General features: G+C 36.4%; 1 protein-coding gene across 1 annotated transcript in view; it reads right to left on the minus strand.

Moving 5' to 3' along the window:
• The window catches only part of LOC134791284 (guanylate cyclase 32E), a 107,340-nt gene that overhangs the window by 59,247 nt on the left and 29,655 nt on the right, over nt 1-18,438 (minus strand). The window contains exons 7-11 of the mRNA XM_063762279.1: nt 14,721-14,858; nt 7,076-7,339; nt 4,102-4,239; nt 1,807-1,965; nt 131-269 (exon numbers count right to left, since the gene is read on the minus strand). Of these exons, the coding sequence (XP_063618349.1) occupies nt 131-269; nt 1,807-1,965; nt 4,102-4,239; nt 7,076-7,339; nt 14,721-14,858 (838 nt within the window). The remainder of the gene's footprint in view (nt 1-130; nt 270-1,806; nt 1,966-4,101; nt 4,240-7,075; nt 7,340-14,720; nt 14,859-18,438) is intronic.

Genomic DNA, 18,438 nt, shown 5'->3' on the forward strand with positions numbered 1-18,438 from the left:
CCATTAGTTGGCGGTCTGTAGCACCCACCCGCAGTCACCAGAAGTAAATTGCTGCTCATAAGATTCCCGTACACAAGCGCGGAATCGTGCAGATATGTCAGCCCCGCAATTTATCCGTCAGCATACTTACACTTGAGATTATGCAGTCCGTAGTCGGCAATCTGCAGAACCCATCGGCTGTCCACAAGGCAGTTGCTGCTCGTGAGGTTCCCGTGCGAGACGAGCGCCGAATCGTGCAGGTACGTTAGTCCCCGAAGCAGATCCGCCACCTAGTGCGAACAGCAAAAAATGTGCATGAAAATACAAGGAATTACTTAAATACATAGAAAACACCCATAACTCAGACCCAAATTATGCCAGTAAAAGGTTTATTTCATAAAACTACAAATTTTGTGCTGACACCCACGGCCTTACGACTTCTAGTTGCTGAGATATCGATTGTGCAAAAGGGTTAAAGTTTGCCAAAAATCTTAACCATTATGTTCAAAACGAATTATTTTTATATTATCTCGTTTATAGAATGCGCGGGGTGCAGAAGAGGGGTCGGGCTCCCGAGAGTCCCGCTCGTGTAATTATGACGCAGGCCAGCTTTTATAATTTCAGTGTGCTAGGGAAAACTGAAGTCACTGCGAGAAAGGTAGGTAAACGAAAAAAAGGAAAAGTTGTTGTTTATTGAGGTGAGCGAATTCGAATATCAAAAAGAAAGTCCTGTAAAAGAAAAGACATCTGGAAGACTGATTATGAAATAATTGGGGAACAAATAAAAAAAACAAAGATGGGGAAGAAAAACCAACAAGTACAACTGCCCTGTTGTACTGAACCATTAGAAATTTCAGCAGAGAAATTAAAGATATTAAGACACTCTTTAATTACATTGATATTATTCTTTCTGGTTTGTTTTTTTACCATCATTCTTAAAAAATGCAATATTTAGTTCCCAAAATGGTTTCTTTACACAATACAAAAGTTCAAAATGATTTTAGTAACACTAGAGAAAGTGCAGTTTAACCTTTTCACACATTCATTATTTTTGTGAAAAGGGATATAAGTTTTTTTTAAGCCAATATTTCTGTTACTTACACATAAATCAGGTTAATTTAAATGACAAGTTATAACTCATCACTTAAACTATGTAAACAAAAACAAAAACTTATTTTTTTAGAAAGAATGCAGAGAAAACACGGTTTGAAACGTTTTTCGGCCATACTGAAAAATTTCATTTTTTGAGTTTAACCCTTTTACACTGGAGGCACAGAAATAATATATAGGTATCCTTCCTATAGTTCGTTTTTTTTAGCATTAGAAATAAGGTAAACAATCTTGATGTGTCTTTTAATGGAAAAACACATATTAAAAATAAGTTACGGCAAATATGTAACAATTACGAATCTAATACATCATTTATATTCTTCTGCTTTCATAAGTAATAGTTGCTGATTTTTAAAAAGCGTTTTTCAATTAAAAGACATGTCAAGATCGCTTACCTTCTTTCAAGTTCTTTCTAATGCTAAAAAAAACGAACTATAGGATTCGAACCCGGGACCTCTTTCGTATTTCAGTTTTTTTTTCAGGCAATGTTAAATGACAATCAACCAGCAGAATAAGCGGATCCTTCCATCACCCGGTGATTTAATTAAGGAGTGAGAACTAACCAGGCTGGCCACGAACATATTGTCCAAGTGCAGGTCGCGGTCAGCTAGCACGCTGGCCAGCGAGCCGCGGGTGCAGTAAGCCGACACGATGCACGTGGAGCAGGCTTCCACGCAGACACCGATGCCATCCTAAATGACAGTAGTCACAACTAACCAGGCTGGCCACGAACATGTCATCCAGGTGCAGGTCGCGGTCAGCCAGCACCCTGGCCAGAGACCCGCGCGAGCAGTAAGCCGACACGACGCATGTGGAGCCAGCTTCCACGCAAACACCCACGAACGCGTTGATGTTTTCGTGACGAAGTTCGCGAATCTGGAGAAAATATTTTGGTTAGATTTTTGGAGAAAGTTATATCTAAAACTTACTAACAAGTGTCTGTTTCACCAACTTGACAATTTCCTGAGTCACTGACAATTTCCTGAGTAGAGTCAATGTTTACTTATTTGACCAGCAATGTACGGTGAATTGTCATTGTAAGGTGAAAATTGATAGCGTGATAAAATCAGGTATTAGGATTTATAAGGACTTTAACGAGACTTAAAGTTGGCGCAGGAAGGAGAAATGGTTTGGTAGAATCCACTAAGGTGGATATCATCTAAAAAACACCAACATCAACATCTAAGTCCTTTTAGATTATGCGTATAATATATATCACATAAAGATTGAAAAAGGAAAAATAATCTCTTACTTATAATCGTTTTATCATTAGTTTCTCTTCGAGGAAAATATTTAATATATGTTGTACCTTGTTATTATTAATCATAAAGATTTAAATATTGACTTTATTTTGTTCGTGATAAGGTAGAAAATCGAATGTCAGCCACAAACTAGCTTTGAACGATTTTTATACATATTTTAAGCCCTATCTCCCTAAGGAAATATTTACCTAGGGAATAATGTGTGTACCTTGATATAGGTACATTTTATATTATGCTAGCTAGCTTTTATATGTTACACAAATTTTCATGTTAGGAACTAACAAGAATAAATAAACTACTCGTCGTGGATATGAAATCTTTTTAGGATGAAAACCATTGTTGTCAAACATACACATTCATGATAGGTAAGTTACAAAATGGCAAACAATAACAAAAGTGCTTTCGATTAATAGCAACCTGCCATGCCAATTAGGTGTTACAAGTTGATATAGAATTAATATAAACTGTAGGTAACATTATGCATTTTATAAAACTAACAAAGGAACCACTACCAATTTATTCACAGAATAAAAGTAATATTTTATACAGAACGCACACACACATTGATTCGAGTGACGATTTCCGTAAGGTTTACAGGCCTATTCGGATTTCGAGATAATCACAAGATCTTGAGACGATTTAGAGATCAACGAGATCTACATTAGATATCGACTAGATGTGACTTGGATATCTAAGTCATAACTTGTCGAAATCGTTCAAGAGGACCTCCAGAATCGCGGAAACGTAAAATTTGACATATCTATCTTACAAATATCTTTAAATTATCCGTATCGTAACTTGTTGAAGTCTAGTAGAAATCTAATTCATTTTCCGAATCGAGCCGTTATTCATGATATAGGGCTATGGTATGTCCATCCTGAACTTTTGGCAAGATACCTAATAAATAAGTATCCCCAACAAGTAGACCCAAATCACTTCTCGTATAGAGTTTATAAGCAATCTAAGAATTGCTTATAAACTTTATACTTGTTCTTTTCCAACTTTTGTACACGTGGATGACAAAAATAGAATTTTATGATAGAATTATACTTACTATTATCTCGTTTCTAATCATTTCAAGTGCTCTTAAATAAACACTCACGTGAACGTGAACAATAGGCACAATAGTCCAAAATGTACAAATCGTTATGGACTTTATTCACAATATAATTGAGTCCTTTGTGTGCCCAAAGTTACGTCTCGCTAAACAATGAAAACAATGAAGGCTAAGTGTTCTAGGCTTTGTAAAACAAATAACTACGGTAAATCGTCAATTACTGGACACTGTTTAATAACTGGCCACCTTATACTAAAATGAAATCTGTTTATAGGTGAATAGAGTCAGTAATTAACGATTTACTAGTTGAAACGAGTTTCCTCAGTTAAGTCGTTTCAACTTATTCCGATTTTTCACGATAATATAGGCAAATAAAAGGAATCAAACTCTATACCCTAAAGGTTTATAATCATTGACATATATCTAAGGACGGGCCTTACCGGTACTAAGAATAGTGCTAGTTCAGCGGTGTCATTCACGAATTCAAGCCAATCGTGAAGTCTAACGCAACTAGTTGCGACCAATTTGCACGCGTGATGCGAACTCATCAACTAATCGCGTTGTGGCGTTAGACTGCACGATTGGCTCGAATTCATGTGCAGCACACCGCTGTACCTGCCCCATTCTTAGTGCCCATTAGGCCCGTCCTTAGATATATGTCAACGTCTAAAGGTATATAATATAATAGCTTACCTGTTTCAACTCCTTCTTAATAGCTCTAGTGACGTCGATACTCTTCTTCTGGAGCCTTTTGACAGCCACTATGTTGCTTCTGTACATCGCAATGGTCGTGTGCGCTCGTCTCGCTTCGGTGTCTTGTGGGACTAACGTCTGTAAAGTTACTTTCATTAGATACAGACATGACATAATTTATTGATAATACTCTGAACAAACAAAATATTTATGAAACTTTAAGATGACGTTGCTGTTCATATCGAAACTTCTCCTTAAAATGAATGGTGTTACTTAGTGTTTTTTCGTTAAAAAAATCCTCTTTCAAAGTTGGTTAAAATATATGGTCTACTTATATATCAAATTCACCAAATTCTGCACAATATTTTTGTCGCCGATTAGGCTCGATGGTAAAATAGCCTAGCTATTAAAATCAATAGTGTTTAATCACAGGTTTTGTGCCACATTGTTATTATAAAGGTTTATATTTTCTTGAAGAATGGCCAGGTCACGAGCACCCTAAACCGGCGAGCGTATATGAGGAATGTTATGAAAGTAAAGAGGTATGTCAGGATCATACCAAATCCGTGGGCTCTGCCTACCCCTCCGGGAAGTAGACATGATTATATGTATGTAAGTACATATGTATGTATGTAAAGGTTTTTTCACCACACCAGCTCGGAATGGCCTACTTTGCACTTCAAAAACTGATAGCAAAGTTGCATTTTATTCACATGTGAGGCAAAGTAATCAAATGCAAATTTTGAGTTGTTTTCTTATGTTTGCTGGTTGAATTGACTTTTAAATGATGATTTTGAATGATAAATATTTAATAACATTCATTTGGATTTGATTTGGTTTGTTTTTGTTTGATATCTTACAGTATATTTTCTTCGGGTTGGTTTGGTGAAAAATTTTGTGTTTCACTCGGGGACAAATTTTGTTTAACCCTCGTGCTTTGAAACCCTCGCAAAGCTCAAGATTCCATTTTTAGAACCATTTTTCAATTTTGGAATCTTTCGCTTGCTCGGGTATCAATATTAGCACGAGCGGTTAAACAACAACTTTGCCCCCTTGTAAAACAAATACCTAACTATTATCATGTCGCTTAATAAAACTGTGCACGTGCACCTGCAGGTATTTGAAATTTAACCTTTAATAAAATCATAAAAAATTTCCTGAAACCTAAACCCTTCTTTAAGGCCCGTGTTATATCGCTGAAGGGCTTCATGGACATCCGATATTTGACTTGCTTTGAAATTACCTTGTTCAAGTTTACTTTAGAAATTCTGATGATGCTTTGAAAGTTTGTTGGTATTAATTCTTATTTTTTACGTTTTTCTCAAAGGATTGTTCGTCTAATGAACAACTGGAGTATCTGAATTGAAATTTTATTATTTGAACTTGCCAATGTATCCGTAGTGCTATATGGGGAAATACGTGCAAAATTATATGAATTGTCAAAGTGACATAGTAGGATTATTTCGAAATTGATTTCTTGATTACTTAGAGTTTAGGTGGAATTTACAAGTGATTTTAACTAAATATTTTGCTATTTGAATTTAAATAAAGTACTTATATCGATTGATTTACCTGTAGGTAAGTAACTAACTTATTACTTATAACGTTTAATCGTAAACGTAAACTTGCTTTACGGTATTTTTAGGGTTCCGTACCACAAAAGGTAAAAACGGAACCCTTATAGGATCACTCGTGCGTTTGACTGTCTGTCCTTCTGTCACAGCCTATTTATTTTCTCGGAAACTACTGGACCAATTAAGTGTAATGTAAATTAGTCACCCAAAGATGGATATGTAACGTAAACAAATGAAGTTTGAACATGGGGGGCACTTTTGGGGGGTAAATGAGAAAGTTAAAAAACAAAGCTTTTCAAACTATATCGTGTTATATATCAAATGAAAGAGCTCATCTTGAGAATTTCAAATATATATTTTTTATAATTTTAAAATACATCGGTTAGAACTTATTTAAGAACATAGCCAAAAAATTACCATTCCCCTTTATATTGCGAAACTGTCTGTGAGAGATTCGATATCAAATAAATTATCTGAACTGATCAAATAACGAGATATAAATCTTCTTTTCCGCTTGTTTTGCGAATTGTTTGTTACAGATTTATTTCTAAAAATATAATAATTGATAGCAAAGTTGCATTTTGCCTCAAGGGCCTATTTTAGATTTAAGCTAGTTATTAATTTCGTTTAGTAGTACCACTGTATATATATTGTACGTAAATAAAGATTTATTTATCATAATTGATTGGACATTGACATATAAATTATATTTTTGACATAAGTAGGTACTGTTTATGTTTACATAATATGACAAAAACAAGAGAAATGTTTAGATTTTGTGATAGGGACCGTGCGCGTTGGAGGGTCTGCCATCTTGTGGCCTGAATCGGAAACATACGAGTATGTGCACATGTACATTGCCAAAGCAAAGTGCTACCATCTACCGTTCTCGTCGGTACGTTTCCTTGTGCATAGTAGATTCTGCCATCTTGTGGGCTACATCGGAAGCATAAACGACACATTTACACCTCGCGCCAGAAATCTGACGGCTCCTATGCTGCCCCCTATAGTTAATGCACGGGGCCTACTTATAAATCACTGAGATTTATAAATCACACGCAGTGCAAAGTGTTATTTTAAACGTCACAATTCTATGAAATTATGACGTATAAATTACATGCACTGCGTGTGCTATCAAAATCGTTGCAGACTTTACTTGGTCTATCTCTATTTACAACGTTTAGATGGTTCTTAGTTTTATCACTTTTATCTATATAGCTACTTTATAATGTAGACCTGGCGTGCCCCGCATGCCCGCATCACTGCTCGGAGCTGGATCTGAGGGACGCGACAGCCAGGGCTGTCAACACCGCTGCCTACTGGGCATCTATCGTATAAAAATAAAGGAACCTCGACACGAAAAGAAGAAGAAGAAGAATGTAGAAATCGCTTACACTCACCTTATCCCCATCATTGCAGGCCAGTATAAACGTCAGATCCTTCGCCTCGATCCTCCAGAGTACACTGGCCAGCTTCTGCTCATATCTATAATGCCTCAACAGCAGCGCGAGCGCAAGTATGGCCGCCGCGGCTACCGCGATGATGGCCGCTAGCACGCCCGGATCGTGGGGGAGGGAGCACTTTAGTCTGTCGAAGCCGCAGGGCGGCTCGGCTGCTGGAGGCTTCCCGTTCAGCCAGACTATTTTGTTGGCCCCCACCAGTTCCTAAAAACAAACAGTGACTAAATATATATTTTGATATTGGTTTTTTAGGGTTATATATGACGATATCACGTATCATTTGTGGTATATTATACAAAAAAAATCAGCCATATCGTATCTGGAGAAGCCCAAACTAGGTATGTTCTGAAAATTATTTTTGTTTTAATTGAAAAAAAATGGCTGAAATGTAATGATGTGGTATATTTTTAGAATCGCCTCAAAAATCCCTTTCATATAGGTAATACCACACACGATAGGTTTCTAAAAAAAAATGTTTTTTCCCATACAAAAAAAAACAATGACTCGGCACTCCCCTCCTAAGGGAATTTTTTTTAGGAACTGCGGGTCAAAAATTTTGTTTTGACCTCTAGTATACGTGTGCCAAATGGCTAACCTGTACATCGATTTGCGGTTTGTCTATGAAATTGGGGCCGTACGGCTGCCGCTGTTATGTTTATTTTTGTTGGCGATTATTGGAAATACATATCTTTTATTTGATTTTTTTTTATCTTTTATTCCAATCAAAAAAATAACGTTAGCGCATTCCTGAGAAGTAACCCTACGTGGGATTTCAGTGTTTGTCCAATGGCTAAGGACACCCTGTTTAAATGTACAGATAGGAAAACTTTGCTAAGGCCGCACTGTATATTATTTACTACATACAAGAGTGCTTCAATTTGCAATAGGATACCTATCTGATAAATATTCTCCGCTTTGTTTTAACAAATTTTAAATTTTAGGTACCTACATGTAAAATTCGTTAAGGCCTAGTCAGATATGGACTACCTACTTTATTGACCATTTACACTGACCCTCAAAACCCACGGCTAGTAAAAGTAATTAACAGCTTCACAATTAATTTGTCTTTCTCTGCAATTCGTGTTTGTTTTACAAAGACAAATAAGTTTTGCTTAATTGAATAACGATAGGTACTTACTTATGAAAATACGAAAAATTATTTGTTTAAGTCAAAATATTTATTGATGATTTTGAACGCTGCCTCGTTAAAACTTTTAATGTTCTGAGTTATTTTAGTAGGAAATACAAGTATTTAGGTACTTTCTAACAGCTCTTAAAATAAAGTTTTTTTCACAAATTTTGTCAACCTGACCATAAATCCTCCAAAGAGAATTTTAAATAGAGAGTTACTGTCATGGTAAATTATGTAGCTACAGTACATTTACAGCCATCTTTCGACAAAAGATTATCTGTTAGAACGCCATTTGACTTTGATCATTATTCTTTCACTGATATGAGTGATAAGGTGTATTCGGGTATTACCGAATGTCGGATAATTCCGAAATTCAGATGAAAATCACCCTTAATTCCATCATAATAAAAGTCTCTTTCGGAATTATCCGACAGTTTTCGACATTCGGAATTACCCGAGTAAACCTTATGTGTTAACTTGTTAAATATTAATATTAACGCCATCTACTCGAGAGTAGGCTGAAGTTATGGCGCCATCGCTCGAAAAGATTGCGCCATACCTTTGGCCTACAGTCGAGTAGATGGCGTTAATATTAATATTTAACAAGTTAAAACATATCAGTGAAAGAATAATGATCAAAGTCAAATGACTTCCTAACAGTTTTAATCTTCTGTCGAAAGATGGCAATAAATTTACAGTGGCTACATAATTGACTTTGGCAATCCGCCTCTATACACTTTATTCTCTTTGATCCTACTATCACAATAAATATGAAAGTTGATAAGGATGTATGGACGTATATTTGATAGGAACTCTTTTAAGCCAAACTACAAAGTAGCTAAAGTAAAGGGACTTAGATAAAATTCGTTATACCCGTGGGTATATAAATTTTTATATGTCCTGCGTTATTTGTCTTAGGTTGATATAGCAGTTTTATACCTAAATAATATCATAGTTTGTTCAACGAGTTCAATAGTCATATACTCGTAATATGAACTTTAACTTAATACGACTGAATTTATAATAATGTATGCACTTACTTAATTTGAATAATGAAATGTATACGTAAAATAATGTAATTTAAATATAGAATAGTAATGTACCTATTGTAATATTATTATGACGCGTAAAATTGTGATTTTATTAATAAATTATTGAATTGAATTGAATGCAAGTTAAGTCGCGCGAAATATCTTATCAACTTCTCATGCTTTTGTTTGCCCGCTTTCTATTCCCAAATTAATTTGTCCCTAAATTACTGTTACTCAGCTTCCGCTCTCGACCTAATCCTATTATAATAATAGTTAATCATCCTTTACGCGCGAATTCATTCATTGTATGGCCGACACCAGAAATATTTACTCGTAATATGTGTAATAAATGTTAATTTTCAGGGTTTCCACCCCGAATGGTCACAAATTCATCCCAGATTACATCGGCGACGAAATGTGGCTTCGAGTGTCATACGATTTGGTTAACCTTTTGGACGCCAATGACCAAATTTCCGCACCGCTGGTTCAACGCCAAAGACCGATTAATCGGTCACAGACCACAGAGAAACATAAGATCTACGTGCATATACATAAAGTTCAATTTCACTTTTGACACTTGGGTGACGTGGCGTCTGAGTGACAGCAGCAGTTAAAACAAATGTACAGTCAGCAGCAGAAGTTGCTTAGCGGGCGAGGTGCTCAGAATTACCTTGACGCGCTCTTATTCTCTTAACAATAAAGTCGCGTCAAGATCTTTTTGAACACCTCGCCCGCTTAGCAACTATTGCTGCTGACTGTACGGCGGGCGGCGTCAGCGTCGAGCGTGTGTTCCGTGATCCTCGGGTAAATAAAAGTCTCCGATCCGATGTTCGTCTGTTTGTCTGACTGTCAGTAGGCTGTATTTTAAGCGTAATAGACAGCTTGATAGTAACTAAAGTACGCATCACTCCATTATACCTAATTAAAAAGAATATTACCGTTTTTTGAGAGGGACGAGGTAGTTACTTCTTCTTCTTCTTCTTCTTTATTAGGGGCTATATAAGGCTCCAAAGCCTATGTATCACTGCGACCATTCCTGATCTATTGTGATCGCCACCTATTACAACTCTCGATCCAACCCTGCAACTTCGAATAGCTGCAGGATCCTTTTGGTCTCGAGAGACTTTACCTCCTCCGGGCGTAATATGTGTCCGCCCAAGATTAGGTCACGAGTACGCATTAGGCAAGGGCACTCTGTGAGGATGTGCAAGGGCGTCTCCTCCGCCTCCATGCAGAGTCTGCACCGCCCTATGTCACGTTTCCCCATGGTGTGCATGTGCTTATTTAGGCCGCAATGCCCGGTAAGCACCCTTACCAAGTTGCGCAGTTGGTTCCTAGACAGCGCTAAGGCGTTCGAGGACGCCTTTTTGCTGAAGGCCTTAAGGTAGTTACTTAACACACATAGAAAACTACGCACAAATGCAAAATGTTCTTTAATTACTACGCACTCATACTATAACTATAGTTCGTGTTTTTTAGCATTAGAAGGAGGTGAGCGATTTTGACAAGTCTTTTAATTGAAACACGCTTTTTAAAAATTAGTAACTATTACTTATGAAAGCAGAATAATATAAATAATCGTATTAGTTTCATAATTGTTACATATTAGCCGTGACTTATTTTTAAAATGTGTTTTTTTCAATTAAAAGACACATCAAGATTGTTTACCTTTTTTCTAATGCTAAAAAAAACGAACTATAGGTATTCATCGATATTAATGCAAAAAAAATATTAAAAAAAATACGTTACGTTCTTAGGGCGCGAGTCCGACCCGCACCCGCACTTTACTTTGGCCGGATTAGTACCTACTTACTTAGAAGCGCCTAAATCTCTCTAAATATATCCTATATCATCATCATCATCGTCTCAGCCATTAGACGTCCACTGCTGAACATAGGCCTCCGCCTGGGACCTCCATTCGTACCGGTTGGAAGCGACCCGCATCCAGCGTCTTCCGGCGACCTTAACAAGGTCGTCTGTCCCTATAAATCCGTCCGTCCGTATGTCGTATATCCTATATAAATAAGGACATTTCCTTATACCGTATGAGAGTGATAAATGTAAGCTTTATGTAATCTGCGACCTAGCTCTAAATACCTCCTTTGTATTCGTCTGCAGGCATCTCAATGTATCAGGGTGAATATTATTTATCTCGGGGCGGCCTTTCAGACCTGCGTTTCAGTCACAGGTTCCGAGCGCGACACGTGTGAGCCGAAGGCCAGTTTATTACAATAGCGCTCACCAAGATCTTAGGCGATCTTCACATTGCGGAGCGGAACATTGCTATATAATACGTATATGACTGATCAATGACATCGTAAAGTATGTAGGAGTAAAGCCGGGAATCTCGACACAATGCGAATTTTAATTCTTGTGTTGTGAGAAGAGCTGAAGTGGGGTTGTGTCGTTCTATATAAAGGTGTCCGTTTTGTTTGGGAAACGTTCTTGCTCCAAAATATTTATAATAGTAAACGGAAAACGTTCTCAAGAATGGTACAACTAGGTATATACCTACTGAAGGGAATGATTACTAAACATAGTACTTAACCAATTTTATTTGTTTCATACTTTTTGTTGCGGCTGGGTTGGTTATAGGGCTTCCGATACCGGGATCCCGGGATCCCGAAATACCGGGATCCCGTCTGTTTAAACAGATTTTTCAATACCGGTATTTTTTAATGAAATACCGGGATCCCGGTATTTTCAAAAACAAGGAAAATGTGCCTATTATAACGTTTAAAATCTATTAAAATGGTCAAATTCGGCTGTATCAAGAAGATAACTTGCCAATTTAATTAAAGAAGATCATCTAATTGAAACAAGATCTGTGCATATGCGTTAGATAAATTGAATTGAATTGGTGATGAATTCTGATGTTCAGGATATATTAAGGGGCTACCCCACGCGAATGACCTTCGATCTGAATCCCTTAGTTTTCTAATGTTTTTTGTAGCTTATTATATTAACAACAACCTCTTGAAGCAATATATACTGCAAAACGTAATTCAAGACCAAAAAAAGTAAGAAAATGTTGCCACTTTTTACTAGCGCGTCTTGTATTTATGCAAAAATAAGTATATAAAAGTACTTTTTTAAATCGCAGAAGTAAAATTACTAATAAATAAATTATCTTAGCGTGATTATTTATCAAAAGGAATTTACTATTTTACAAACAAATTATTGCAGTGGCAACATTGTCTTACTTTTTTTGGTCTTGAATTAAGTTTTGCAGTTTATTATCCTATATTTACTTCAAAGTTCATTGCCTTCGAGATATTTGGCATCAAAGTTGAACAATTTTAGGCTATAAACTGGTTTTCTGGCCATAACCTTTGTGTTAATTAGTTTAAAATGAAAACCCTGGATACGTTTCTCGAGACGTCAAAGACGAACCCAAATATTTAGATTTCGTACATGTAATTGTAAGATTCTTAACTGCAAACTAGATACGAAAAAAGTGTTTTATTTTAGAAAAATGTCGGGTAGCCCCTTAATATAATTAGTTCTTAAAATTTTATCAAAAAGTAGAAAGAAATTAATTGTAATGGCATACGAATTTGTGGTGCCAAAGAATATTTATTGGCTGATTATTAGATTGAACTAAAAATGTGACTTGTGAAGTCAACAAGGCGGATAAAATTATTGCCAACCTGGAGGGTTCACATAATTATTACAGATGGCGATTATTGTTTAATATCCTAAGCTAAGGACATACATATCTGGTGTAAAAGTGAGCCTTTAAAAAAAAACTCAATTTTTTTAAGCCATTTATAGACAATACCGGGATCCCGGGATCCCGGTATTGATGAAGACAGTTTCGGTATTAATACCGGTATTGAAAGAAGCCCGGTATTTGGAAGCCCTAGTTGGTTATGCTATGAGTATGAGCAAATAAGGCAAGTTTTTTTATGTACAGAAAGTTAAAGTAAATCTTCGAATATTCAGAGCGCTACGAAATGAAAACCGCCAACAACTATTGTGCTGTTTAAACAACTTGGTTTTGATTTCTCTTCGAAATAATTGAATGTTGGTTTAGGTTTAAAATCAATAAAGGTCAATGTGGTTAACAATGTTTATACCAATTCAATTTTACTTGAATAATATTGTAACCCCCGATGGAACGGAGACGATTATGCATTGATAAGGTGAAGAACATTAATACAAATTAATATTAATTCCCAATTCGAAACGGGCAAACGGCTCGACCCATTTGATTGCGGTTTTCTATAAGAATTCGTTATCACCAAATATCGCTGTATCACTTTAATATCGGCCAGACTTTATTCAGCACATATCACTAATTTAAAAATAAATTATATTATATTATTATTATGGAGCTTACGTGTTATTAAACATGTGGTTGGATTACATGTAATCCTCTTTCAAATACGGTAGCCTGTATTTACTGCATGTATGAGTGTATACTCCTCAACTTACCTAATCGTAAACATTGTTATTTTCCGTAAATACTGTTTCGATGGTTATGCTAAGTGCCTTATACGAGTACATTATTCAAAAATGTACATTTAAGGCTAGTCCAGAGGCTAGGGGAAACCCTATATAAATATGTACCTTCTAATGAATTGTAATGTAGATAGGTACCTTTTAAACATTGTTGGTACTTACAAAATATAGTAATCAATAGTTTCGTTTAATCCTTGTGGTGTTAACCCCAGGAATGCTGGGACAAAGTTTACTCCCGTAATTTAGTCACGTTCGTACCTAGGGATTAAAAGCAATGCCTACGAACAATGACACTATTACTTCAGGGATGTTGTTGATGTCAATGAACTGCCGACGTGTTCTGAATGCTTACCGAGGGTAGGCAAACGATCGCTTTTCAAACCTGAGGCCTATTCTAACTTCACAGATTGATTTAACCACTAACCGTAGGGTCTAAAAAATTTAAATAGAAATTCCCATTATGTCTCTCTAGCTCTTGCATATTACGCGATAGTGAGGCAGATAAAGAAATTTTGTTTTAGGTTTTTCGCGGTAGTAAAGACACATAGACATTAGACAACGGAAGACCGCTATGTCGACGCGCTGACAACACATATTAAGATCGGTTGGTAGGTACATCCCCACCCAATGGAATAAAATAATATTCTTAGTCGTAGAGGAACTATAACTGAAATAGGTAGGTACTTATGGTTTCTATAATGCTTTAGTCATTTATATTCCCATTTTCATATTACTCTATTGTATTTGTATCCTCTCCTTACTCCATAAAGCTTATTATAACCGCAAATAAAGCTTTCGAATTAAACGTTACGCAAATTAAAATTTAATTGGATATATTTATTAACTAGGTCAGTTGTTAAGACATTCATATCCCGGCGCCTAGCACGAGACAGTACATTTTTCCTTTATCTTTATCTAATGATTGTAAATAAATCACAACTATAAATATTGTACTTACCGGAAGCATGTCTGAAGAGTTGGCGTATCGGAAGGTAGCCACCGGTGCAGCCCGCCATCCCCCTGGGGCCGTCTCATCCTCCACCAGCCCTATCACCGTGAAGTTGCCCTCAGCGTCGCCTGCGCTGTCCATATAGACCTGGACAAAACATTTTATAGATAGGTAAAGCATAATTCTGACTATACCATAGTTCATTATTAAGCCGTCGTATCGGCGGAGCGCGGATCCGCGTACGAGGAAAATATTAGAAAATATTTAATAATCACGGCACACGAGAGGTTAAATTGTACAGCGGGACTTAATCGCGTATTTAGTCTTCTCCGAAACCACGGGGACAACGCCGTCCTCTAAACGTCGGAGGTAAATCTTATAACTTAAATACGCGATTAAATACCGTTGTACAATTTGATAATGTGTAAAAATCGCGAAAGTTTAAATAGTTCCTTAAAGGTACGGGTAAAGGTAAGGGCTTAAGATTAATATATGTTCAAGACCAAAGTTATGAGTGTTATGACGAACATCACTGCTGGCAATTTGAATCTCACCATAACCATTGGAGCCGAAACACTGAAGGTGGTCGAGCAATACGTACCTATATCTTGGAAATATTTTATCTTTAAACAATAAACAACACGAAAAGGAAATCTCCAGGAGGATCCAGCTGGGTTGGGCAGCATTTAAAAATCAGCTCTCCTTAAATTCGTTAGTTCCACACTGCCCGAAAACTGGTGGCGGCTTTCGGATCCAACTTAAGGGATAAGCAAACTGAGAATAGGCCTCTCTATGTACGTATGCCACGCGAAGAGAGGCCTATTCCCAGTTTGCTCAGCAGTGGGCGACAGGAGACTAAAATGATGATTGCCACATTTCCGAGCCGTGGAGTAAAAAATATTTTCCTTCTGTTGCCCATGGATCTATTTTGTTTGAGACAATTTTCTATTATTCCAATAGGGATCAATCGATCGAATTTAAACTATTGAAAATAAACACCTTATACAGTCTCTGGCCTGTAATACGAGCAAAAAATTTAACTGTAGGCTGTACTCCTCATACTGACCAACATTTGTTCAGCAACTTTAAAAATAACTTGTGGTTTAATTTTTAATACACTTTAAAGTTTATTCTAATAATACTATAAGACGCAATGTATTGCGAATTTTGTTATGTTTAAGGCGTGACAAGCAACGTCAATCACAATGATATGGCGTGGCGATGGCGTCCATTGAAGATAATATTTATTTTGTATGAAAAATAGGGACTCTAAACACCTACTTCATAATTTTTAAAAGCTGTTGAACAAAAGTGTCATCGTTTGAGGAGTACAATCTATGTTTTAATTATTTGCTCGTGTTACAGGCCACACCCGGTATATTGTATTCTATACCTGATTTTAGGTAGGTAATGTACTTGTGTTATTAGATTGTTCTAGGACGTTGGGATTAATGCCACCCACACTCTACTTGAGTACCTAATCTACTTTTGATGTCGTATACGAGGAAAGGAACTCTCATTATTGTATTACACGAGTGACAAGACCAGCGACTAATGAATAAAATAATCCTTTTCGCGTGTAACAAATCACGTTCCTTCCCTTATTGTTTTATTCAAGTCAAGGACAATAATGCCAAATATCCTACTGAAATTATAATCCCTACTAATAATATAAATGCAATAGTAGCACTGTCTGTCTGTTAGCTATTCACGCTTAAATCACTGGGGGCCGGTTTTTGAATTTCGACCGCTCGATTTCGTGTATTTCGTTCAATAATATCTCCAGTACCCAGCATTTAAATTCTACTAATAGAATTGAAAACGAGTGGTCAATACCACTCGATTTCCAATTTCTATCGCTCGTATTTCAAAAATTAGCATTTCGCTGTTTTCCACCGATTTTCGAGTGACGTGAAAAATCGGATCTGATTTGAATGAAATTTGGTATGGAGATAGTTTCAGGCCCGAGGAAGGAAATAGGATAGTTTTTATTAAGCATCATCAATATCATCATTACCCCTCGCAGACGAAGCCTAGGGCAGAAACTAATAGTTAGTTATAAATAAGGTCACTCTTTTTTTTACTTAAGTACTTGAGATTATTTATACATATTTTTAGCAAACAGTACTGAAAATTTATTACCAAAAAAATATAAAACTAATTTTTATTTCATTGAATAATTTTACGGTTTAGACTCACTTGTTTTTAGTCACTCGCGCGACATGTTTCGGAGAGCCTAGGTCTCCTTTCTCAAGCACTAACAGTGCGAGCAGCGTTCACGACGGCCGTGTATCGCTTACACGCGTGAAACATGTCGCGCGAGTGACTAAAAACAAGTGAGTCTAAACCGTAAAATTATTCAATGTTAGTATGTCTCACAACAGTTTAAATTCGATAATTTTTATTTCGTTTAATATTTTTATGGAGTTCCATTTACTAATGTATGTAAAGTCATGAAACTGATTTAGCACAGACTTTGCAATGACAATTTTTTTATGAAAATAACACAGATCTATAATGACAGTTAAGCTTAAAAATATAATTAAAATGTGCAAAAGAATATACGAAATAGGGCCATTTAACTTGAGAAAGTAATATAATATAGTGTGGGCTGCAATATGACTAGTTTTGTGATGGATATGGAGGAATTTACAAATTTTAAAATTGAAAAGGTTGTCTAGCAATATTTGGCAGTTCGGCCTAGTAAGCTCACTATTCATAAAACTAGGCCATCAGGCCATGTCAACTTCAGTCATATTCTCGAGTCAAATAGGTCCTCAGTTAGGTAATATCTGGTATTCCTGGCATTAGTAGTTTCATTAATTAGTACGCTCTTATTTTAATTAACCATTAAGTTATCAGGTCACATCAAGCAACATTAATTATTAACATGTGAATATGATACTTCTGTGAAAGCTTCTGTATCGCTACACCTTATAAAACAGAGTCCCCCGCCGCGTCTGTCTGTTTGTGTGTATGTATGTTCGCGATAAACTCAAAAACTGCTGAACAGATTTTCATGCGGTTTTCACCAATGAATAGAGTGATTCTTGAGGAAAGCTTAGGTGTATAATTTGTTATGCGGGCTGTACGTGTACAAACTCGTCGAGAGACCCCCGAGACTAGCCGAGAACGAGTGTGTACATGCTGCACGGAATGCATGCTGCAATTGCTGCATGCATTGGATCGGAGCGGTGCCGAGACTCTCGTCGAGAGGCTCTCGACGAGTAACTATGTACCGACATTAAGGTTTTGTGTAACCCGTGCGAAGCCGGGTGAGTCGCTAGTTTATAGATAATTCCTATTGTGGCTTTTGACTTAGGCAACCATAATGATCGTCTGAGCGTAATCCGCATGTAACCAGTTAAGCACACATCACTGGAAACTTACACGTGTAACAAATATGGAATAGAAGCCCTAAAGTTCCTTTATCTGTGGATTACCTTTATTACAAGCCAACCACTTTTCGTACCAAGCTTATTCTGCTTATCTTATTCTATAGTTGTTATGCCTATAACTTTATAGTTTAGTGTAATTTAAATGTAAATTAATAATAATTGCAATTATAATTTGGAATGTAATGGGTATATACCTTAATACAACAAAAATGCGAATTTCACAGTTTTGTATTTGAACGTTATTGAACAAAGGTTATAATATTTGTCATACATGTTCCTAAATTAGGTCAGTGATACCAAAGACATATGTAACTTCGTATAAGACGAAT

This window comes from Cydia splendana, chromosome 6 (assembly GCF_910591565.1).
Source record: "Cydia splendana chromosome 6, ilCydSple1.2, whole genome shotgun sequence".
In the NCBI taxonomy this organism is placed as follows: domain Eukaryota; kingdom Metazoa; phylum Arthropoda; class Insecta; order Lepidoptera; family Tortricidae; genus Cydia; species Cydia splendana.